Source organism: Suncus etruscus, chromosome 11 (assembly GCF_024139225.1).
Source record: "Suncus etruscus isolate mSunEtr1 chromosome 11, mSunEtr1.pri.cur, whole genome shotgun sequence".
Taxonomy (NCBI): Eukaryota; Metazoa; Chordata; class Mammalia; order Eulipotyphla; family Soricidae; genus Suncus; species Suncus etruscus.
This window is the reverse complement of record NC_064858.1, coordinates 60,679,043-60,703,426: the sequence shown is the minus strand read 5'-3', so window position 1 is coordinate 60,703,426 and position 24,384 is coordinate 60,679,043. Positions and strand designations below refer to the sequence as shown.

The window sequence follows — 24,384 nt, the reverse complement described above, 5'->3', positions numbered from 1 at the left end:
GCACCCCATGCATTTTGTTAGTTGGAATACTGCTCCTTCTACTTTTAGGATCCACTTAGAATCCTCACTCCACTGTCCAGTGCTAATCTGGTGGTGCTCTGATAAAATGCTAGACCTTAGTGACCTCTCCACCCTCCCAGGAAGTAAGAGCTGGAGTCATTATTGCCCCCCTTAAGCAGGTTAAACAAATGAAGCACAGAACTGATGTGGGACATGCCATGGGTTGCCCAGCTAAGGCTGTGGAGAAGCTGACCCAGAGATGGGGCAGTCCATGAGCTTCCCAGCTTCTACTTAGTAAATACCAGCAGTGATAGAACTGTGCTGCTAAAGCCCTGAGTAGTGTGGGGTTAGGGGGCCCTGACCCAGCACCTCATGACCTGGTTCGTCAGCCCACAGGGCATCTTTGAAGAGGAGCTTGGGAGTGGATATTGGAGCAGGCCCTTACTCACCATTGGAACCGTGGGTGCTTTTAAGGGGCCAGAAATGACGTGAATGATCCCATTGGAGGCAACGAGGTCCCTCTGCAGAATGGCTCTTCCATCCACAAACAGAGTGTCCTGGGAAAGAAAGAGTGGCCCATTGAAGGCGCCCACTCCTCCCCACATGGGAGTGCTTCCCCAGAGCCATTTTTGCACAGCTTCAAACATGAGTTTCTTTTGACCAACAAGGTGAGTTCAGAGCAGAAGGGGGTCTTGAGAGAGCAAAGTGCCCTGTCCGGTGAAACATGATTGGTTCCTGATCCCTCTAGTTCCTGACCCTGTCCCCCCCCCCCCCCAGCTAGTGAGGGCCAAGTCCATCCCCCAGCTCTGAACCTCACCCCAAACTGTGGAAAAGGAAGTTTCTAGTTCTCCCTGGCTCAGTGCTCACTCCCAGCAGTGTTGGAGGGACCCTGAGGTGCTGGGACTGGGTCTGGACCTCCTGCATGCAGAGCTTGTGTTCCAGCCCTTTAAGTTCTCTCCCAGCTCCATAGAGATTTTTACCTGCCCTTGACCCTTGCTAGTTTATAGGGTATCTGCCAGCTGGTGCCAGCCCCTGGGAAACATCCAACAGGAAAAGCTGAATGGCAAGTGGTGCACAAGAAGCCAGTTCTCAGGGGAAAAGGACACTTCCAGTTGAGAGGCTGCTTCGGGAAGAGCTTATCTGTGAAAGGCCCAGAGTTCCACTCCTGACATCATTTGGCCCTCAAGCACTTGAGCAGTCATGAGTACCCATGATAAGTTTCCCTGAACCAAACCATCAGCACCCAGCCCCCTCCTACGAGCATGCTCAAGAGTGACCCAGCATTGGGAGCATAGCAGGGAAGGGCCTATATTAGAATATGAAATAAAAATCATATTTTCGACCCTTTCACCATGCTTTAGGTTCCATTCCTGCATCTCACAAACCTTTGGTTCCTGAGTCCCCACAAAAGCCTCCAGGTGTGTTGTTTTTTTTGGGGGGGGAAGGGAGAGGAGATTCACACACCATGATGCTCAGCACTTACTCCTGGCTCTGCACTAAGAATTACTCCTGGAAAGACTTGGAGGTATGATGTAGGGTGCCAGGAATTGGACTTGGGTTGGCTACATGCAAAGCAAGCACCTTACTATGGCTTCATCACCTAGAGCCTCTGCCTTTGATCTCAGTTGTCAAAGTCCCTATTAGCACCATTCTAATATCACTCTCCATCTTTATACTCAAGTAATTAACACCATCTGTGTCTATAGCAACTGCACCATCATCATTACCACATTGGCTGCCTCACTGGCACCCCGGTCCTCATCTACTTTTGTGCTGTTACCATCGCATCACCAGCCTCCCCTTCTGGCGGGTTAGATGACCTCAGTCCAGCAAATGGCAGGAAAGACACACCAGGTGGAGCCCAGAGTTGATGAATCAATAGATCCAAGAAAGGAGGGAGACTTTGTTATGGCATTGCTACTCTCCTCCACACCAGCTTCTGGGGTGCCCACCCAAGGCTGGTTTCAATATGTGGGGGCTGGCATGACCCCCTTCAGGTTGGAGTCTGAGTCTCGTGGTCATTTACCCTCTCAAGCCCCTGCCGCATGCCAGGTGCTCTCCCCACCTCTCCCGGTGATCCCTGGTGGATTTTGCACCTGTTGCTGCTGGTCCTGGCTGTATGTGATATGCAACTGGCTGCCAAGTTGGGTCCTCAGTGTAGTGCCGTTGACCAGGTCATCGTAGAAGAAGACCTTGACATTGGTGAGGTGGTGCTCTATGTCCCGTCCTGACAGCGTCTGAGAACAAAAGACAAAAACAAGAAAGGACTGTGGGGGCTGGTCAGTCTCTGGCCTGCCTTTCTCTGCCTCTATTTCTCTTTCTGTAGATCCAGGATCAAAGCCTCACCTTTACAAGGCAGGTGTCCTCCCAGTGAGCCATGGCCCATTCTTACTATTACTATAATTTCTCCTTTTCCTCCTTATTCTCTTGATTTTGAGGCCATACCCAGTGGTTCTCTGGGTTTACTCCTGGCTCTGTGCTCAGAGATCATTCCTGAAAGTACTCAAGGGACTATATAAGATGCCAGGAATAATAGAACCTGCTGGCTGTGTGCAAGTGTCCTACCTGCTGTGATATGGCTCTGGCCTCTCCAGCCCCATCTTTTCCTATTAAGGGGAACTCAGAAAAAACAAACCCACTTCTCATGGCTTTGGCTTACTTGCCTCTGAGACCAGGACATACCAGGTTTGTCTCAGGCTTTTGAGAGGCTTTTAGTCTCTATGGTTTCTTCCAGAGCCTGCCCCCAGTCAGGTGAGAGATTAAAAGTCATCTGTAGGTACTAACAGTCCCATGGTTTGGGAAGAGTGAGTAGTTTTGGTGGGAGGTGTTGGGTTTTATGGCCAAACTCAGCTGTGCTCAGAGCTTACTCCTGGCAGTTTTCTTGGGGTGCTGGGGATTGAATCAGGGTTGTTGCAATCAAGGCAAGTGCCTAAAGCCCTGTGTATCTCTAGAGCAAAGAGTGTCATGAGTGGGCAGAGGAACAGCTCCATGCAGCCCTCTCATGTGTCTAGGCCTGGGGTTTCAAGAGCTGGAGGTGAGTAACCCCAGAATAGGCTGGAGAAATACTGCCAGGCCTCCTTCCACCAGGCCACAGGGAAGGCGACTCTGGCAGACAGAGACCTAAGTGGTCTTGGATCTTCATCTCCTTTGCCACACGAGCCTAAGTGCCTCCCATACTCACTTTGACTCTAGCCATGTGACAGGGTCCATAGCCTGTTAGCAAATGGGGCTAGTAGGTACTTAGTAGGTGCAAAGGCTTGGTAGGGGTTGTCAGGACTCTACTTGTTATCCTCTCTTCTTGCCTTTGCCATGAACATGCCTGGCCTAGGTGGCCAGAGCTGGGCCTCAGAGCTGACCTGTATTCTCTCATATCCAATCTCTCCCACTGTGCTGCCAGCTCATCTGTGGCTCTGTGAGCTTCACAAATGTGTAGCCACTTAGATATGCAGTGCTAGAGAACTGCATAGAAGATTTTTTTTTTTTTTGAGGCCATACCTGGTGATAATCATGGCTTACTCCTGGCTCTGCACTCAGAAATTACTCCTGGTGGACTTGGGGCTGAGGATCAAACCTGGGTTAGCCACATACAAAGCAAATATCTTCCTTGCTGTGCTATCAATCTGGCCCCATCTAGAAGTGTTTTTGAAAGTCCAGATGTCAGGGATCCCTACTCACCTCATTTCCCCTGAGCCCATCATTCTGTGGCACAAAGAGGGTGCCCTGGATGGACAGGTTGGCAAGGTGCTTGAGAAAGGCCTGGCCCCTGGATGAGCTATTGGAATAGGCCAGCACTTCCTGGGGAGAAGGAAGAAAGGATCAGTGATGGGTGGGGTGCTGGTTACTGTGCCTGTCTTTGTCTACCCACGACCCCTTGGACTTACTCTCAGCATATCCCATGTTCCTAAGCCCTAGCCATGTAACAGACTATTCACAACATGAAACCATACAGATCATCCTTGAGCCCAAACCTGCAAGTGGCTGCCCCCGGGCTCACTGCTCCTGGGTCCCAAGTCCTGCTGGTCCCTCTTGAGTCCACTTTACATGAACTATATCAGCTTCTTCAATGCTCTTCAGACTTGTTGTTTTATTGTCTTTAACTCAGTGCTTGCTTGTTCTGTCTGTCCAGAACATTCTTCCTTCACACATGCATGGCTGACTGTCTCTGCTCAATTCAGACTGGATGCACTCATATGTTTGCTCAAAATGAGAACCCTGGGGTGTGTGCCTCCCCCCCCCCCAACTCATTCCTTCCTGGTCCCTGCTCCGGCCTTCTCTCCCTGTCCAGTATAAAGCACCTCCAAGTGCTAAGTGCTTTCCTTGCCAATTCTGTTTGTTGGGTCCCCTAACATTGTGCAGACATATAGCGAGCAATGGATAAATGTTCTGAACCAAAGGGTGGATGCTGAGAAACTGCATTGCCTGGCTCAACTTTGCCTCACTACAGACATTTCTACTGAAGTCCAGAGAAGCAAGTTACTTTGCTGAAAACCTGATAGCCAGTGGTCCTCATTGCTTTGACTTTATGCAAAGTTCACACACAGAAGACAGAGGTTAGGGTATTTGTCATTAGTCTGTTGATAGAAACATAGATTTTTAGACCAGTTGTATGGGAACCTTGGGCCTATGGATGAAGACTTATTTAGGAATCCCTGGGCTAAGGATCCTCTGAGCCCAGTACTTAGTCCCTGCCCCTGCTATTCCACACATTTGATCTTGCTAAGCTTCTGCCTCCTTATTTATGAAACATGAACAATAACAAAAGCAACCTCATAAAGGTGCATGAGTAATTTTTTCTTCTACTGTTTCTTGTGCAGCTACTATATGCCCACTACAAGATAGAGAAGCAAGTTGGATGCTTCTCGAGATGACAAAAACTATGCTATTCCCAGCTACAACCAACACGACATTTCCCCTGGGTCAGCTGAGGTCTGAGTACTGTGCAAGTACTAACTGGGTCAGTGGCCACAATAACTACATGAGGTCAAGCTAGTGCCAAGTGCATTTTACAGGTGAAGAGACTGAGGTCCAGAGAGGAATGTAAACAAAGAAAGGAAGTGAAAACCCCAAGCTCCAGATTGAGGTTCTTGTCACATGCTTCCCTTTGGTGGTGACTCTGGGTCCTCTTTCAGGGGCTCCTCTCTGTAATCCCATACATCCCTGTGGTGGAACTAAGAATCCAGAGTCTTACCTTCAGGAAGTTTGTGAGCGAGGGGAGAGACATCAGGACCTGCAGCAGATTCCCACTGCACGAGAAGCCATCGCCCACATAGCCCTCTTTGCAGGTGCAGTTCACTTCTGGAAGGCATACAGGGTTCAAGATCTTGGAGGCTAGGCCTGGTCCCTTTCCTTACCCCCATTTGGAGATTGGCCACACTAGGAACTGTTCATCTGAAACACTGGCAGGGATGGGATGTGCTGGTGTTAGTTACCTTTCATCCGGAAGCAGTAGACATCCCACATCTCACTCTTATTGTTTCTTGTTCCGTAGTCCACTATCCCAACCACACCAGAGCCGCAGTTCTTAGAGGCATAGGCTGTGGGGTAGGCCACCCGCCCATTTTCTAGCCAGCCTGCTGAGCACACATGGTAGTTGGCCTGTGGGGACACAGATGGAACTATGTCAGTGGCAAAGTTACATTGGTTATGGTGTCCTTCATTGATGATTGATTCCCTGATCAATTCTATGGAACTGGGCATAGGACTTATCTCTTCAATGGATTCCTGTGTCTAGAATCTGAGGAAGACTCATTAGATTTTGTTAGTTGGGTCATTGGGCAGATGAGAATAGATGCATCTTCTTGTTGGTGCCCGAGTCTTTCTCCCTTTTCTAGTCACTCCTGAGGAAGTGCATTTATCATTAGGTGCAAATTCTTCTGCATATGGATGGAGAGAACTCTACTTGAACATTATGTTCATTATTTGCACCATCATCAAATCATCAGAATACTGTATTATAGTCACCTTCACCACCACCACTGTTATCTTTCTCATGACTACCATCATGAATGATATAACCCTACCATTACCCATCATCAAATTATGACAATAATCATTCCTCACTAAGACCATCATTAGCACAATCATCAGTATTATGATATCACCATCTCCATCAATACTAAATTATCATGTTAATCATCTCATAATCATTCTTCATCACCATTATCATTTTAAAAATCATCACCACCATCTGGGCCAGAGCAATAGGACAGTGGGGAGAGTGTTTGTCTTGTAAGTGGCTGACTCAGGTTCAACCCCTGACACACCCTGCTATCATTCCCCTGAGCCTGGTAAAAGTAATTTCTGAGCACAGAGCCAGACATAACCCCTGAGCACCGCTGGGTATGATCCCAAAACCAAACGAAAACCAAAACCCTAAAATCCTCACCACTATATCACCATTAACATCATTATTACTAAATCATCTCATTATCCCCACCATCTATTAGTGTCACTACCACCATCATTACCATCCTTATGGAAACATCATAATAATCATTTTATCTTATCCATCATCATCATTACAAATTTTTATAAAGCAGGCTTTGTCACAAGGGCTTCACATGTGTTCACATTGTTTACTCTCACATCAACTCCATGAAGTAGCAGCTTAAAATAAAAACCCAATCATGTCACTGAGAATTTGAGGTAAAGAGGAGTTAGGTAACTTGCTCATAGTCAGGGAGCCACTAGGAACAGGGATTTGAGTCCAACCCTGGAAGTGCCCTCTGGAGCGAGTAACCTTAATTACTGCATTCCTACTGGGTGCCAGTCACTATACCCTAACACCTTCATCCTTAGACCAACAGACTGGTTTGACAGAGGCGTCAATAGCTTCTCTCCAAGGCCCAGATGACCGGTAAGTGGAAATCCAAACTGTCCAAGGTGCTGAATCCAGGCATCAAAGGCTTTGCTACATCAAAGAAGCATCAGGTTTGAAGAAAGGGGGAGAGACTTGGTCTGGAGGTAGAAGAAAGGCTCTAAATCATACTGGTGGCACTGAGCTCTGGACTCCAGTGAGCACATGCCAGCAGGTGCCCCAAGTGCTTACACCCTTGTGGGTGACTGCTTTTAGAAGCCCAGGGTGTCAAAGCTCCACCTGGGCTAGGAGCATGAAGGACCAGGCCAATTCCCTTCTCAGCCTTCCCTGCCACAGAGGGACACAGCTCTGCAGGGTGCCTTATGCAGGGAACTCATTGTAGCGATAGAGCTCTTCCTGTATCACTCAACCCGTTTGGTTCTTGGCCTTGGCCACTGATTACCACAGTGGAGACCAGATTTTATTTTACTTTATTTATTTATTTATTTATTTATTTATTTATTTATTTATTTATTTATTTGGTTTTTGGGCCACACCTGGCGGTGCTGAGGGATTACTTCTGGCTGTCTGCTCAGAAATAGCTCCTGGCAGGCATGGGGGACCATATGGGACACCAGGATTCGAACCAACCACCTTAGTTTCTGGATCGGCTGCTTGCAAGGCAAACACAGCTGTGCTATCTCTCAGGGCCCAAGACCAGATTTTTGAAGTCTGGCTTACATTCATGCTGGGTGAACTGGACACTTTACTTATTTTTCAGAGCCTTGGCTTCCCCATTCACACAAGGGGAATGAATGGATTTCCCCTCCAGGACTCTCTTTGTGTGGATGATTATGTCTACAGAGGGTCTGACAACAGATGATTTGTGACAGCTTCAGAAGGTCAGTGCACTCCCATTCTTGGGGACTGGACCTGAGTCTTCCTCAGGTTCAGAAACCACTTCCTCCCCTGCAGACTACGGGGTGCATGGGACCTACCTTCTGGGCATAGGAGAGCTGGTTGTAGGTGGCCAGGGTAGCAGCTTCTTCCACACAAGCCTCCTTGGCTTTGTCGAAGGTCAACTTGTACTGGCCGCTGGGGGCACGCAGGTGGAACACACCCACCGTGGTGTCTGGAGGGAGAAGGGAAGAAACTGTTGGCTCTGTCCAAGATGATGGGGAAGTCCCTTCTTATAACTGGGAGAAGCACTTTTTACAATATTGATTTTCAATATTGTAGGGTGTTTACCTTGCACATGTCCAACCCAGGCTCAGTCCCCAACATTCCATATGTTCCCCTGAGCCCACCAGGAGTGCTCTCTGAGCTCAGAGTCAGGAGTAAACCCTGAGCATCTCTGTGTGTGGCCCCAAAACAAAACAAACACACAACATTGGCTTGCTTTTGTAACTATGAAAATAGTACAGGTTCATTGTAGAATTCTGAGCCAGGTTGAACAATAAACAAAATTATCTATTACCTTCCTCTTTGGAAATTAGAATTCTATGGCAGGTGTTTTGGCATACTTTCTTCCATCAATTTTACTTTATTTTCTGGAATTTTGATTTTGTGTTGATCTCATACTCTGCATCCTTTTATCTGTTCATGTGTCATGTATATTATAAATGTGGTATCCTGAACATGTAGGCTTTAGACTTTTTGTTTTGGAGCAACACCCAGTGGTACTCAGAACTTACTTCCAGCATTGTGCTCAAGGGTCACTTCTGGCAGTGTATGTGAAACCATGGTAGTGGAGAAATTGAATTAAGGTTGGCCACATACAAGGTAAGTTCTTTAACTTCTTTATTGATTCTCTACCCCTAGACTTTTTTATTTGCCCCTTTTTTGGGGGGTGGAGGGTACCACACTCAGTAGTTCTCAGAGATCACTCCTGGCATGACTCTGAGGAAACATATGGGATGCTAGGGATTGAACCTGGGTTGGCTGTTTGCAAAGCAAGTGCCTTGCCATTTCACTATAGCTGTGACCACCACCCCCCCAAATGCTAGAACATTTCTTTTGCAACACGATGACCCTCCTGATAGTTAAAAAGGAATAATTTCTGGGCCGGGGTGATAGCACAGTGGTAGGGCATTTGCCTTGCATGCCAATGACCCGGGGCAGACCTGAATTTAATCCCCAGCAACCCATATGGTCCCAAGAGCCTGCCATCAGTGATATTTAAGTGCAGCGCTAGGAGTAACTCCTGATTGCTGCCGGGTGTAGCCCCAAAACAAAACAAAACAACAATAACAAAAAGGAATGAATAATTTCTAGGGCTGGAGAGAAAGCTCAAGGGCCAAACAAGCTCATGCTTTGCATGTAAGAGGTCTGGGCTCAGGGCCCGGTACCTTGTGGTCCCCTTAAGCACCAATGGGATAACTCCTAAGTACAAAGCAAAATTTCTTCTGACTGTGGCAAGCACTACCTCTCTGTTCTTCTGAACCCTCAACTCTGCTCCTGAACTGGATTCCTCATCCAGTGGTGCATGGCTTGCTGGGGAAGTCAGGGATCAGGTAAATCCATATTAGGGGGCCATCTGGTACTGAAGTACTCTAGTATGAAAGGGCTCAGAAATGAAGAAGCATCTCACTGCCAAGACTCACTGCATCTCACTGCCAAGACCGCAGGCTCCATCAGACTGCTAGTGCCTGACTGTTGGTGCCCAGTAGCCCTATCTGTTTGTCTTCTCTTTTAAGTCCCTCCCCCAAGCCTAGAGACCCTGGTCCCTTGGCCCACCCTGAGCTTTACTCACCCTGAAAGTGGAGATCAGCACAGTTTGCATTCATGTGGCACTGCCCATGGTCCTGCAGGCAGCGATCCACTGGCAGCTGCTCTGGCTCACAGTCCAGCCCATCACCCACATAGTGAGGTTTGCATTTGCACTTGTGCTTGCCCTGTAGGGATGGTGGATGAGGACAGGTCATGTGCCTTATTCAGGAGCCCAGAAGCCCCAAAGGCTCTGTGAGGAGGGGGGAATGGAGAGACTATCAGAGAGATGGAGGGTCACCGGCCACCATGACGAGTCCACAATGAAAGGTCAAGCTTGCCATGTGGCACCATCAGACACCCTCTCTGGCCTCCATAAAGGAAGCAGAACCTCCACCCAGTTCTTTCTATCATAGGGATCTGACTTGCATTCTCCATGACTCCCAGAACCCACACCAGGAGTGGAGAATGAATGCCTATGCTGAGCATGGCCCTTGGCTCTGTGCGTCTGTGCATCCTGGTGGGACCAGGTGGCCTCAGTGAGGAGTCAGTGAATAAGTTCTTTTTATCTCCACCATCCCCTTACAGAGTTTGCACATAGAGCAAATTCACGTGGAAGCAAAGCTCAGAGAAATGGAGCAGTTAGCCCCAGGATACAAAGCACACAAATCCAAGTGCAGTGACTCTAACTTCCCTATATTCATTCTCCTTGGCACTATATCCCCATCCTCTCCTGTAGCGAGGAATACCCCCACCTGAGCTGCTCCTATGGGTCTTTTATATTTTGGGGTAATACACCCAGAAGAGCTCTTGGTTCTGTGCTTAGGGATCACTTCTAATGGGGCTTGGGGACCATATAGGGTACTGGGATCAACCCCAGTCAGCCTTGTAGAAGGCAAGCATCCTACCTGCTGTGTTATTATTCATCCCTGTGCCTGTGATTTCTTAGTTTCTTTTTAAATTTGGATGGATATTAGTTTGGCAACACTTTAGATTTATAGAAGAGTTGGCAAGTGAGGTAGATGAAGTTCCCATAACCTTTTCATCCTATTCCCCTGCTCCCTATGGCCCTCTCCCAAGACCCATAGAATGCGGGTCCCTATGCAGAGTTTCACGTTGGCTCATTCCCGGGAACTGGACAAGTTACTCAATGTGGGTGGGTCTCTTCCATTTCTCATGTGGGTTCTGCAGGGGCAAATGGGACAGCCTGTGTGGAGACTCACCGGGCCAGTTATTGTGCAGGTGGCATGCTCATGACAGCCGCCATTGAGGCCATCTGCACAGTTGTCGATCTCCTTGCAGCTGTGGCCATCCCCCCTGTAACCCTTGGGACATCTGCAGAAGACCTGGGTATCCTTCTGGGAGCATGTGGCAACCTTGGCACAGCCACCATTGTCCTGAGAGCAGAAATCCACCACTGCAAGTGCAGGAAGAGAGAATGCATCAGCCACCATCATGGGGAATGGGCTGTGACACAAGGTCACTGGGCATCCCTCTATCCCGCCTGCCCTTCCCTGAGCCCTATAGACTGTCCTTTGCCAGGAGGAAACCATGAACACTGTCTGGTGTAGACCCACAAACAAAAGAGAAACATACAAAGAAAAATAAGACAATCCCACAGGTATAGCAAGATAGCACTTTTTCTTTTTTCTTTTTTTTTGGTTTTTGGGTCACACCCGGCAGTGCTCAGGGGTTACTCCTGGCTGTCTGCTCAGAAATGGCTCCTGGCAGGCACGGGGGACCATATGGGACACCGGGATTCGAACCAACCACCTTTGGTCCTGGGTCGGCTGTTTGCAAGGCAAACGCCGCTGTGCTATCTCTCCGGGCCCGATAGCACTTTTTCTAAAGGCAGCATCATCCTTATGGATACCATTCACTGAGGAAGTCCTTTTGATGGAGGGGAAGCATGAGATTAATACTAATGGATAGGAGTTGGCTGTACTTGGAGAGTTCAATCATCTTGTAAACCCAATGGTAAGGGAATAATAAGATGTGTTTAAAAAGGAGAATGTTTACTCGGGAATTAGTGAATAATTATAATCTGCCATAGGCAGTTTTCTCCTTTCATTGCCTATCGCTAACTTTTTTTCCTTTTAAATAGATTTTTAGCTGGGCTCCTTGTTGCCCAAACCAAAAAACTATTTCCCCGAATCCCTGGCAGCTAAGCGTACTGGATGATGATGTGCCAGCTAATGGGAGGGGAAGGGGCAAAATAGTTTTAAGGGTGTGTCCTTAAAGGGAAGGAAGGTTGATTCCTTTCCCATTTTCTTTTGTGCTCACTGGGGTGAGAAAATGAGGATCACATAATAGTCCATGCATATTTTGGCAGAGCAACAAGACAGGAGTCTGGGCCCCAGTTGCCCCTGAATCCCACCATCCAGACTGCATAGAAGGCTAAATCCACATCTTTAGTGTTACATGGTCTTATTTCATCACTGGATCTCAGTGATGGTGAGTGGTTGTGGGTCTAATTGTTGTTGCTGTTGTTGTTATTGGGCCATACTGGTGGTGCTCAGGGGTTACTCCTGGACCATTTGGAATGCCAGGAATTGAACCCAGGTCAGCCGTATGCAAGACAAACACCTTTTTCACTGTGTCCCCTAATTTTTGTTTTTATTTATTCAACATTTTTATTTTATTTTTATACTTTTGCTTCTGGGGTCACATCTAGTGGTGTTTGAGGGGCTATCCCAACAAGGGCTCCAGGATCAGTACTGGTAGTTCTTTAGATTCTGATTCAAGTCATCAAACCTGGGGCTCTGGTGGGCAAAGCTTGTGCTTCAGCCTATCAAATCACCACAAATCTTGTTGCTCTTAACATTTTCCAAATTTTTGGGAAGTGATACCAGATTACTTGTTAGTGGTTTATTTTTTATTTTTATTTATTTTTGTTTTTTTTTTGGGGTCACACCCGGCAGCGCTCAGGGGTTACTCCTGGCTCTAGCTCAGAAATCGCTCCTGGCAGGCTCGGGGGACCATACGGGATCTCGGGATTCAAACCACTGTCCTTCTGCATGCAAGGCAAACGTCCTACCACCATGCTGTCTCTCCAGCCCCATACTTGTTAGTGTTGAGACACACAATGCAATTAAGTGCATAATGGTGCATAGAGCAATTTTGAAACCATAATTTATTTTAGAATCTAGTCACAGGGATGGAGATGGGCTAGAGTCAGACTACTAAAGTGACCCAGGCCCTGCTCTGCACCTGTCTCTGCTGCCACTTCCCGTAGGCTCAGGGCACCCACCTGTGCACGTTACTCCATCCCCTTCATAGTTCAGGTCACACTCGCACGTGTTGTTGTCCTTACAGGTGGCATGAGCAGAGCATGGAGGCATGCACACGGGGGGCAGAACTGCAAGGAAAGAGGGAACCAGTTCTTTGCAGAGGCAGAGAATCTCTGGCCTGTCTCTGGGTTTTAAAGTGCCCCTGGACAGCAAGATACAGAGTGATCTGATTGAGTTCCACCCAGCCTGAAAAGCTGAGATTCTGAGATTCTCCTTTAGCTGATCTTGATTATGCTTTTTAGATTAAAGTGCAGACAGCTGACCTTGAAGGGCCAGATGACCTTTCATGAACCCATGAAGCTTTTTTGTTGTTGGCTTTGCTGGGGATCAGTGAGCCCCAGGGTCTATGTGATCTTGACACCTCAGCATAGCAGAGATGAATTTGATGAGGGTCTGGCGGGGGCGTTGCAAACCAAGATGGTTCCTTTGGAGGAGGGAGGCAGTGAGCATGAAGACTGAAGTCTTGGGGAATTGGATGGGGTGAGGGACCAACTGGTAGGGAGATTGGGAGAAGGGGTGGGCGAGGAAGAGGAACTGAATTTAAGGGGGAGGGTGGAGTCTAGACTCATAGGAAGAGTTTAATTCAACATTCTTGACTGGGCAGATGAAAGGACATTGCTACCCACTGGCTGCCTCAGTCCTTGTCCTATGAGTGGGTCTTTGAACTTGTCTCCCTGTTGTCTCTCCATTGCTGGTCCAGGGATCCTGATTCTAAGTGTGCACATTCACCAGCCTTTCAGCTCTCTCCCACATTAGTTCTTCCTCTGGAGAAGGTACTATGCCAGGCCTGGAAGGCTCAGGGAGGGAGGCTTAGCTAAGAAGACTCAGGCACCTAAGAATTAGCTGCTGTGTGGCATAGTCCAGATTCCAAAGACTGCGTGCTTGCTCTGATATTAATCAACTCTAACATTAACACACACCAACAATGGTGTGTGTGTGTGTGTGTGTATGTGTGTGTGTATGTGTGTATGTGTAGAACCATGCCTATCCATCCTATTTTCTTTAATTTTTACTTGAGGGAGAGCCTTCTTCAGGACCAATGCATATAGGTGTATGCATGTGTGTAAGTCTGTATGTATGTGTGTTCACATGTGTATATGCATATGCATGTGGATATATGTATGTCTATATGTGTATAAGTATGTATGTGTGACCACATTCATCCCATTCCGGTTTTCTTACTTGAGATGGGTTCTTCTGCAATTCATGCGTTTCTTGCTGCTTTCATGGGAATTAATTAGTACAATCATTTCATCTCATTTTTCTTCTATTACCAATCCTCCTGGATCCCAGAGTTCCATATTCATAGTGTTCATCCCATGGGGCAAAGGCAAGAACTTCTGGGACATGGGAGTCGCCAGAGATCCCCCCTCCCCTCTGACTACAGTGGCAGATGCTCTATCAGCTGTCACACCTAGGACCCACCTTCCTGAGTGTCACAGAAGCGGCCAGTCCAGCCCTTCTCACAGAGGCACTGCCCAGAGCCCAGGATGCCCTCGTCACACTGTCCGTGGCTGGAACAGCTGCAAGCTATGGAGCAGATTGGGATTAGGGGCTGGGATCCCACCAAGGGCCCTGCAGGCTATGTGTGGGTGGCATTTGGATGCCAAGGACACACATCCAGCTCCAGCCTCAATCAAAGACCTGCTCAGCCATGGTGGGAGGGATCTGGCACAGTGTTTACGGTGCAGATAGTTGGGTGGGAATGGTAGTGCAGCAGAGGCACAGTGGGGATGGGGCAAGGGCAGGGCAAGGACAGGGCAGGGCAAGGCGGGGGCAGGGTGGGTGCCACGTACGCTGACAGTCTGGCCCGAACCTCCCTGGCCAGCACAGCTCACATGCGGTCCCGTTGAAGCCTGTGTTGCATTTACACTCTCCGGTGGACGAGTACTGATCGAGGCAGACACCCCTGTTGTTGCATGGGGTATCTGGACCTCCAGGACAGGCTGCAAAGAGAAGGAACCATGGGTATGCAGCCATCATCCCAGATTCATGTATCACTAGTCTGTCCTTGGCTTTTGGTGCTGAGAGCATGGGGGACACAGCCACACAGGGTCCATGCAGGTTTAGGCATGCTGTCAGCCCATTAGACATAACTTTACAGCATCTGTTAGACTCTGGCTAGGCAGAGCAATTGGGGGTGGGGGTTTCAGGTGATGCAAATTTGCATAGTTGTGGCAGGACTGAGGAGCTTGTTCTGAGCTTTGGTGTTTGGTGAGATGATGGTGATGATGATGCGATTGCTAGTGATGATGGTAGTGATGATCACTATGATGGCAATGATGGTGATTATGGTGATTGATGGTGGTAATGATGTTGAGTTGATAATGGTGATGATAATGTGATGTTGGTGATGTCGATAGTGGTGATGTTGGCAATGATGGTGATAGTGTTATTGTATGGTGGTGGTGGTGATGATGAGGATGATGGTAGCGATGGTGATGATGATGGGGGTAGTTTGCTTTTCTTTTTTGGTTTTCAGGTTACACTTGGCAGCGCTTAGGGGTCACTCCTGGCTCTATGCTCAGAAATTGCACCCGGCAGGCACAGGGGCCCATATGGGATGCCGGGATTCGAACCACGGACCTTCTGCATGTGAGGCAAGCACCTTACCTCCATGCTATCTCTCCAGCCCCGGGGTAGGGTATTTAATTTGCATTTGGCCAACCTGAGTTTGATCTTTAGCATCCAAAGGGTCCCTCAGGCCTGCAGGGAATGATCCCTGAGAACAGAACCTGAGCACAGCTGGGTGTGGCTATTCTCCCCCAAACCCCAAATGTGCTGACACCCAGCAAGGCAGAGATCATGCCTTGAGCCAGAAACCTCATATAGCCACAGTTTCAGGAAGAGCTCCCAAATCCCTTAACAAGGAGCCCCTTCCAGATAAAATAAGAGTGGGGCACAGTGCCATGCCTTCTTAAGGGGGCTCAGGAAATTGTGGACTCTGCAGAAGTTAGTATACCGTGCCAAAGGAGAAGTCCATTAGATGCATTTCAGTCCAGGTGCTGCTCAGTGCCACAGACTCAAGTGAAAATTGGACTGTGACATTTCTAGCCTTATGTGGGAATCTTCTGCTGCAAAGCAAAGCTTTGTTGTGCAGCAAAGACATGAGTCCCAGTTACAATATCTGCGCAGCTGTAGCTCAATTCTACCCAAAACAAAGGTAAGCAGCAGAAGGATGAGCTTTCCAGAATCAATGCCTTTGGATCTTAGGGAGCCCTCAGGAGCCACACGCCTCTCTCTGCCACCCCTGCTCCCTGTAGAATGTCAGTTATGAAGGCTGCAAAGTGATTGTCCAATCCGGAGGAAGTAAGAAGTGCGCCTCACCCTGACAATCTCTCCCGAAGTAGCCGCTGCAGCACCTGGGGACCTGGATCACTTTGGTGCACACATGCTGGCAGCCTTCCAAGTTTCTCTTGAACGAGAGGTTGTACAGACACCGACGCTTCACCCCCTAAAGCGAGGGAGAATGAGTGCCTGCTCTGCCCAGCATTTGGGCTCTTTCCTGTCCCCCAGTGGAGTATGCGGGGAATGCCCAAATCGGTGCGGGGATGGAATGCTCAGATAGGCAAATTAATGGGGCAGTGAGAATGAGAGAAATGGAATGCCTGTTTTGAATACAGGCAAGGGGTGGGAGAGGAGCGAGGTGGAGGGCATTGGTGGTGGGAACGTTGCAATGGTGAATTGGGGGGTGTTTATATACATAGCCAAAACCCAACTACAAACATGCTTGTAATCATGGTGCTTAAATAAAGTTTTTTTTCCTCGTTTTTATTTGGACCACACCCAGAGGCGCTCAGGAGCTACTCCTGGCTCTACATTCAGAAATCGCTCCTGGCTTGGGGGATCAACCAGATGGGATATCAGGGATCAAACCCGTGTCCATCCTGGATCAGCTGCATGCAAGGCAAACGCCTTACCACTGCACTACCACTCCAGCCCCTTAAAGATATTTATAAAACAAACAAAAAATCCCAAAAACCCAAAAAAGCAAAAACAGGGCTTTTACTCAGTTGGAGAGAAAGAGGGAGAAGTACATTCAGAATGATGGAAGGGTCAGGGACAAGGCTCTGAAAGCATTAGTAGGGAAGATGTGAGTTACATTTTGATGTCAGTGTTTGTGTGGCTAGATTGTAGATATGCTGCTGAGGGTTTCACATGTCCAGGGCATATGCTCTGCCAAGGAACCACCTCCCTGGCCCTAGAGCTAGCCTAGTAGAGTGGGGAATTTGGCATTGGAAGAAATAATACTAATTTTTAATGAGTTTTTACTATACACCAAGCTATTTCTCTACATTTAAAAACAGACTTTCTAACTGCCATAACATTGGCTTTTCCCCCTAATAGTCACATTCAAAATTACTGTTAGATTCATTTTTATTTTGTTTTGCTTTTGAGTCACACCTGGCAGTGCTCAGAGGTTGGTTTTTCCTGGCTCTGCACTCAGGAATCAATTCTTGGGAATTGATTGGCTTGGGAGACTATATGGAGTCCTGTGGGGGCAAAGTAGGTTGGCAGCATGCAAAGCAAGCGCCCTACTCACTGTGCGATCACTCTGGCCCCATTAGCTCCATTTCTTCACAGAAGCAAGAAAGTATGAATGATGTGAGTGGCTAAAGATTTGACTACAGGAACTTGAGCCCTTGTCTGTGGAATGCCAAATCCCTCTGGCTCCACCATGGTTCTTTCATTGTTCTCTGTGCTCTAACTCTAGCTTTGCACCTTACTACCTGTGTGGTCATGAAGTGATTGCTCACCCTTGTTGAGGCTCACTTTGCAGTCAATAGAAGTGGTCATTTCCTATGAGTGGCCTAATGAGAAAATAGTGTGTGTGTGTGTGTGTGTGTGTGTGTGTGTGTGTGTGTGAACACAGAGCCAAGGGCATGAACAACAGCCAACAAAATGCAGCTAGCACTTTCTTTTATCATTTAACCACCTTCAAAGTTTTATGGAGGGTTCTAGAAAATGGGCACTCGGATTACAGTTTCCCTGGCTAAAAATGTTCTGCTTCTTTTTTATTGGTTTGGTTGTTAAAAGAACAACATGACAGAGGCAGCCCGGCTATCCCTACACTTACACACAGTCACACCAGTTAGAAGATGGGGAGAGGTATCTGATGGCGAAGCAAACCTACAGCTATTCACTCTTGGTCATTGTCTCTCTGCAGTCATTGTGTGTTGTTACCTTTGGTTTACTCCATCGTGGGCAGCTGGGAGTGTTGCGACAGCTCCCGCAGTCTCCCTAAATGCAAGCAAAGACACACTTAAACATCAAGAAGGTTGGGAGACAGAAGGAAGCAACAGAAGGTGGTTTAATAAATGCTTTGAAATTCTGCCTTTAATCAAAGGTACAAAAGCAGATGCTCTGCAAGAGGGTTGGAGATATAGTAATGGATAGGCTTCTACGTGGTGAATGCTTCATATGTGGGTGATGTGGGTTTGATTCCCAGAACCCCATATGGTGCCCTGAGTCCCACCATGAGTGATTATTGAACACAGAGACAGTAGTCAGCCCTGAGCACATTCAGGTATGCCCCACAAACAAAAATAAATAAAAGAAAATGTTCTGCAACTCTCCCAGGACACACTGAATATCTGTCAAGTGGGGTTGGTTGAGTGAAGCGTTCCCTGGTACCCAGGCAGGAGCAGTAGGTAGGTAGTACAGTGTGTGTGTGTGTGTGTGTGTGTGTGTGTTGCCAAAGCCATCACAACACTCATCCTTTTTTGTTCTTTGATCTCTCAGGCTGAGATTCTAACATGCTGCTGCTGATCTTCATCGGATTGGAGAGGAACAATGATGAATGGGGCAGGGGTCTGTGATAAGGCCACAGTCTTTAGGGCAGAAAATAATACTGTTCCCACATTCCACAATGGCTGTAACCAGCAGCTGCCCAGCTCTGGGGAATTCACAACCCATCCAGGTTAATGACTGGATGCCAACATGTTGCTAGGCAGAGAAGTCAGCTAAACAGACAGCGCCTGCTGAACTCGTCACCTCTCTGCAATTATTTCCCCAGGTGCTCTTCAGGGCTAATGGCATTAATTTTTGTATTTTTATTCTTGAGCCACACCAGGGAGTGCTCAGGGGTTACTCCTGGTTCTGTGTTCAGAAATCACTCCTGGTGGTGTCAGGGAACCATATGGGATGCCAAGAATTTAACAGGGTCGGCTGTGTGCAAGATAAACACTCTACCCACTGTGCTATTGCTCTGGCCCCAGTGGCATCTGTTTCAGCTATTGGACCTTATGATGGGTGAAAGGAACATAGGAACAAGAGGGCAAGTTCCCACTAGCACCCCAATAAATGGTATTGGATGCATGAATGTGGAGGGGTGTTAGGAGGCATATGCCAGGGCCAGGAGGGAGGGAGATAGTCAATGCTGTTAATGCATGGAGGCTTGGTTCCTATGGGACCACAGGGAATTTTCAATTTGGACAGTCACATTCTGCTCAATATGGCAAGTCATAGGGAAAATTCACCAAAAGATGCTAGTGGGATGAACGAGAAAACTTTTTGGGAAAAAGGGAAGATAGATGGTGCATGGAAGTGGCCTACAGCTGTTTCCATGATGGTGAGGGTGAGAGTGTACATTGAAGGATGGGTATAATGAGGGAGGAAGGGGACGTGAGATTTTAGTATGAGGGGCCTGTTCCCTTTCAGAGAGGTAGATCCTGGGCTCATGGAGAAACAGCCTCGGGGGACCCAACCTGGCCCCGCCACTTTGGCAGTGCTCAAGGCTTACTCCTGGTGCTGCAGTTCGGAGTTACTCCTGGTGGACTCAGGGCCATATGGGATGCTGGAGATTGAACCAGATTTATAAAGCAAGCACCTTACCCACTGTACACTGTAATATCTCTCCAGCCCTTCTGGCTCCTGAGGGCCATTATCCACCCACATAGATTTCTCCTGTAGCTATTAGGACTGACCGAGACATTGAAGGTGGTGAAGCTGTCACAGCGGCCCCCTAGGGTGGGGTCGATCAGGAGACAGTTGATGCCATAGAGCACTCCGAGGTCGAATGAGATCCCTCGCTGTACAATTCTGCAGGTTTGGTCATTCAGGAAGAGCTCACCCTGTGGGAGGGAAGGGGAGAAAGAATGAGAGACAGAGATAGATAGAGAGAAGTCTATTTTCATCTTCCTGGGCTACAAAATGTGACCATGATCTGCTGGATTCAAAGATCTTAGACCATATGTGCACAATCACATGTTAACAAAATGTCAAACACCAGCATGTCAAATACAACCCCATGCTTTAGCTGCACAGATGCTGATCTTTGTGACCCTAGAAGTTAACTGCTATTTAGGACTCTTGTTGAGAGGATACTGAGGCGAGAAGGTTGAGTAACTTGCCAAGGTCAGGTAGTAAGGGATGAAGTCCTCAGTCTCTCTGCATATCTGAAGATACCAAAGAAGAAACAGTACCCCAAAAAGGAAAGGAGAGCCAGCGAGGGCTGGTAGTGGCTCAGGGCCCAGTGTGTTCACATGTCAACTTCACACATGGTCACTCATTTTTCCATTAAGTGCAAGAGCCTAAGAAAGTGCCAGGGCATACTTCCAGGATGAGTGAATGCTGTGCTATTGCCTCAGAGTAAGAACAGGCACCTCAGGATAGCCGGGGACCCAACTATACTGAGCAGTAGCATGTTCTAAGGTTTCGGAGGAGATCGCCAGGTTGGCTGAGATGTGTCATGAGTAACTCTTAGGCCACCCCCACTTCAGCACATCTTCAGACGCCCCAATTTGAATGCCCAAATCAGCTCAAAGTTGCTTCCCCCAATTGGGCAGCCCCAATTTCTCAGGATTGTGCAGACTCCTCTCTGCCCCAGGGGTAGGGTGCTCACTGTTCTGGGAGGGCCAGGGCTCCCCCCCTCAGACTCCCAGGGACAAGACTCACCAGTTGGCCACCCACTCCACACTTCACTCTTAGCTTTGAGCCCTGAAGAGTCTTCCAGGCATCTGCCCGGGGCAGGTTCGCGGCAAGAACCTGGAGGAGCAAAGGCCACACATCCAGACACCATGCAGGGCTGGTCAGGCTTGTGGAGGCTTAGCCCACAGCACTGGGTACAGTGACTGAGTTTTAGGTTCATGACTCCAGTGTTAGCAGCAAGTGGGAGAACCCACAGGACTTACCCCAGTCAGGTAGAGACCACCTTGCTGGTCCCCTTTCTTTTTGGGGGGACCTTGTTCAATGCTTACTCCTGACCCTGCACTCAGAGACCACTCCTGGTAGGTTTGGGGGACCATAAATGGATGCTGGGAATAGAACTTGGGCCAGTCTGTGCAAGGCAAGAGCCCTGCCCAATGTACCATTGCTGAGGTCCATTGGTCCTCTTCTGTCCTCACCCTCCCAATGCCCAGAGACCCTGGAAGGTGTCACTTTGGTGCAGGGAACCAATGTTAGGCAAAGGGCTTAGGGCTTTATGACAGCCTGTATGTCAGCCCAGGTTCTGCTGACTCCAGATCTCCTAGCCTCAGAACATGAAGGCTCTGGTTATAAAGCCATGGCTGATGAATGAGTTAGGCTGAGGTCCTGCAGGGTAGCCTGAGTCCTTAAAATTGAGGAGAGGAGTGTTGGAGAAATGGTCCAGGGGCAAGGTACTTGCCTTGCATCGCTCTTTCAATCCCAAAAAACTGCATATGGTCCCAAACACTGCCAGAGCAGAGCCAGGAATAGCCCCAAGCACTGTCAGCTGTGGACCTGTCTCTTTCCCCCTCAAATAAAAACAAGAAGTGAGGAGAGAAGATGCTGAGAGACCAAACACAGAAAGAGGACAGCTGGACAGAGTGTTTGGAACAGACTCTAGGAGGGAAGGGGTCCTGCTGGATCTGGAGTGCCTTATTCCTACATGAAGCTACATAGAGCCACCCTTGACCTAAGTCCTAAGACTTTCACAGCCCAAGTGAAGAGTTCGTGGGGCTAGAGAAACATTGTGGGCACCAAGTACTCTATGAAGCCAGAAAGAGAGAGGAGCCTGGTACAGAGGCTCTTGAGAATGTAAGTTAGAGAAGAAATCAAGGCACTCTGGAGAGACAGAACAGGACATAGCCTCCTGCAGGGGTCAGCTATTGGAGACCAAACCTTGGATATGGAGACATGACAAGGCCAGTTCTTTGTGTGAAGTCTCCATCCCCACTTTCTATCCTCCATAAACACAGTCTGAGGGGATGCTCCGGTCTGTGGGGAGCTAATACCTTGGCATCCCGGATCACGTGGAACTTGAGATATTCCTTCAGCTTGTCCTTGTTGTCTGGATTGAACAGGAAATCCTGCTTCTCACGGGGCAGGGCTTGCAGGGTACGATCATTGGGCCAAAGGAGAGTGACAGGGGTGTGCATGGGATCGGTGATCAGATCCAGCAGGCCCAAGTCCTGGAACAAGGTGGCTGGTGACTAGTGGCACAGTGCAGAGGTCAGACATCGTGCCTACAAAAGTCCTTGATTTTTATTTGTGAGGTGGGACAGTGTTTAGGGGCTACTCCTAGTGCTTGCTGCTGGGCTTGAACCCAGGTCTCCTACATGCAAAGCCTATTGATCTTTCTCTGTGGGCCTGTCGATACCAGGTCATGCCAGGACTTTGGTGGCCCAGCCTGAAACTAGAAACTGTTTACACTCTAGCTGTGGAAAGTACCCTCAATTATGTAGAAAACAGAATAGAACGTCAAATTCTGAATTACTGATGGAAAAATCAGCTTTTGGGGGCTACTGCTTCTTTCTGCTGAAATCAGTTTTAATTTCTGGATTTCCATATTTGTTTTGAAGAGTGAACCTGGTATGACCAGGTATTCCTATGTGTTTAGAAGATTCCTAAACCCCAGAGAATCAAAGCAGACACTGTCAGATGAGTGGGCAGGGGCTCTGAGAGGTTGTGATGAGCTGGCAGTGCCAGGGTATTTGGCCTGTGATGTCCCAGCAATCCTCTGAGGTCTCTGGACCCTAGTGACGTTGGATCACTGGCAAAACCTGTTCTAATGCTCAAAATTGGGGTCACTCTACCATTTGGGAACAAAGATTCTTTCACATTGATGGAGTGTTTCTTGAGTAGAATATCTTGAAGCTACCATTTCTGTAACATCTGCTTGGAAGCCTGAACCTCAGATAATTCTAGAAATAGCTGTTAGGCAGAGGTTCATAGACTGTGTAATGAGGGTTGCGTGAGGGGCACCCTCACCTTTATACCCTCAGAGGCTCCTTGGGGCAGGTGGTGGATAAGGAACGTCAAAAGATACCATGCTCCACCCATCCCCTACAGCCCCCACTGTTCTCTGAAGTCTTGGTTTGAACTGAAGCTTCTTTATGCATTTCTATTTTCCAGGCTGAGACCCCAACTCTGCATTATGATCCCCTTCTTTATGAAGCTGGTAAAGCATCTCATTAAGGGGAAGCTCATTCTTAATCCACTTCTTGCTCCAGCTCTCAATGCTTCTGTGTGGACTCAGTCAAGCTACATTACAAAGCAATATTTTGGAAATAAACCAGGACTTACTAGCACATGCCCCACACAGGCCTGAGAGTACCCCAAAGCAAAACAGACCAAATAAACCAAATCCCAAAACCTTCCAAACAAACCTCTTTAGATAGTACATCCTCTTGGGAAAACTCTTTTCTGAGGATTGAAAAATTGTTTTTGTTTGACATTTTGGGCTATGAAGTGTGAAAGAATCAAACCCAGGGCTCCCCACATGCACAGCTTGTGTTCTGGCCCTTTGACCATCTATCTGGCCCTCTCTGAGGTTTATGTTACCTTAATTAAGCTGCTGAATTTGCCATATCCGTAGTTGTTTGCCATTGTTGTAAGGTTTTGCTGCAAAGATAAGAGGAGTGGGAATGAAACTTTTCTTCCTACAGATCTCAGAATGCTTTTAAATCATTGTTTTTGTTTGTTTTGGGGTCACACTGGTGATGTGATGCTTAGGGTTTACTTCTGATTCTGTGCTCATTGCTGGTGGGGCTCATGGGACAATATGCAATGCCTGAGATTGAGCCCAAGTCAACCACATGCGAGGCACCTACCTTATCCACTACACTAGCTCTCCAGTTTTCACAAAAGCACTTTAATAAAAGGCCAATGGAATAAAACAGAGGTCAGATAATGTGACAGGTACGGTAGATTCATTTGCACCATTCCCTGCTCCTTGTTTCCAGACCTCAACATTCCAGAAGCTAGAAGGATAATCATGACTTTCTCCCAGAATGCCTTGCAGCAGAGCTTTAGATATAAGTGTTTTCGTCACTTACTCTCCAAGAGTCATGGAGCAGAAGAGGGAACAGCAAGAAAAAGTAGGGGCTACTGACAGGAAGTGGCTTCCAATAGTACACAGAGAAGGCACTTGGTGTCCAGACTCTCTGATGTCCCTGGTTTGTGGCTGGAGCCAGCTGCATTAGCAGAGCCGTTTCAAAGCACCCTTGAGATAAGGCTGTGTGTGTGTGTGTGTGTGTGTGTGTGTGTGTGTGTGTGTGTGTGTGTGTGTATTTCCCTTCTGCCACAGAACTGGGGATGTATTTCCGTTCTGCCACAGAACTGGGGATGTACTTCATACTTCATATGTGCAGTGACCCCCTTTTGGTTTAATAAGTTTAGTGGTTTCTCCCA

At 48.0% G+C, this 24,384-nt stretch overlaps 1 protein-coding gene across 1 annotated transcript in view; it reads right to left on the bottom strand.

Annotated features, from left to right (window-relative positions):
* STAB2 (stabilin 2) overlaps positions 1-24,384 on the bottom strand; it is a 182,860-nt gene that overhangs the window by 3,367 nt on the left and 155,109 nt on the right. The window contains 17 exon segments of the mRNA XM_049782948.1: positions 450-557; positions 2,097-2,237; positions 3,676-3,795; positions 5,189-5,295; positions 5,430-5,595; positions 7,795-7,928; positions 9,549-9,690; positions 10,726-10,919; positions 12,753-12,860; positions 14,218-14,322; positions 14,589-14,738; positions 16,120-16,246; positions 17,977-18,033; positions 19,719-19,865; positions 20,689-20,778; positions 21,987-22,163; positions 23,536-23,595. Coding sequence (XP_049638905.1) covers positions 450-557; positions 2,097-2,237; positions 3,676-3,795; positions 5,189-5,295; positions 5,430-5,595; positions 7,795-7,928; positions 9,549-9,690; positions 10,726-10,919; positions 12,753-12,860; positions 14,218-14,322; positions 14,589-14,738; positions 16,120-16,246; positions 17,977-18,033; positions 19,719-19,865; positions 20,689-20,778; positions 21,987-22,163; positions 23,536-23,595 — 2,133 coding nt within the window.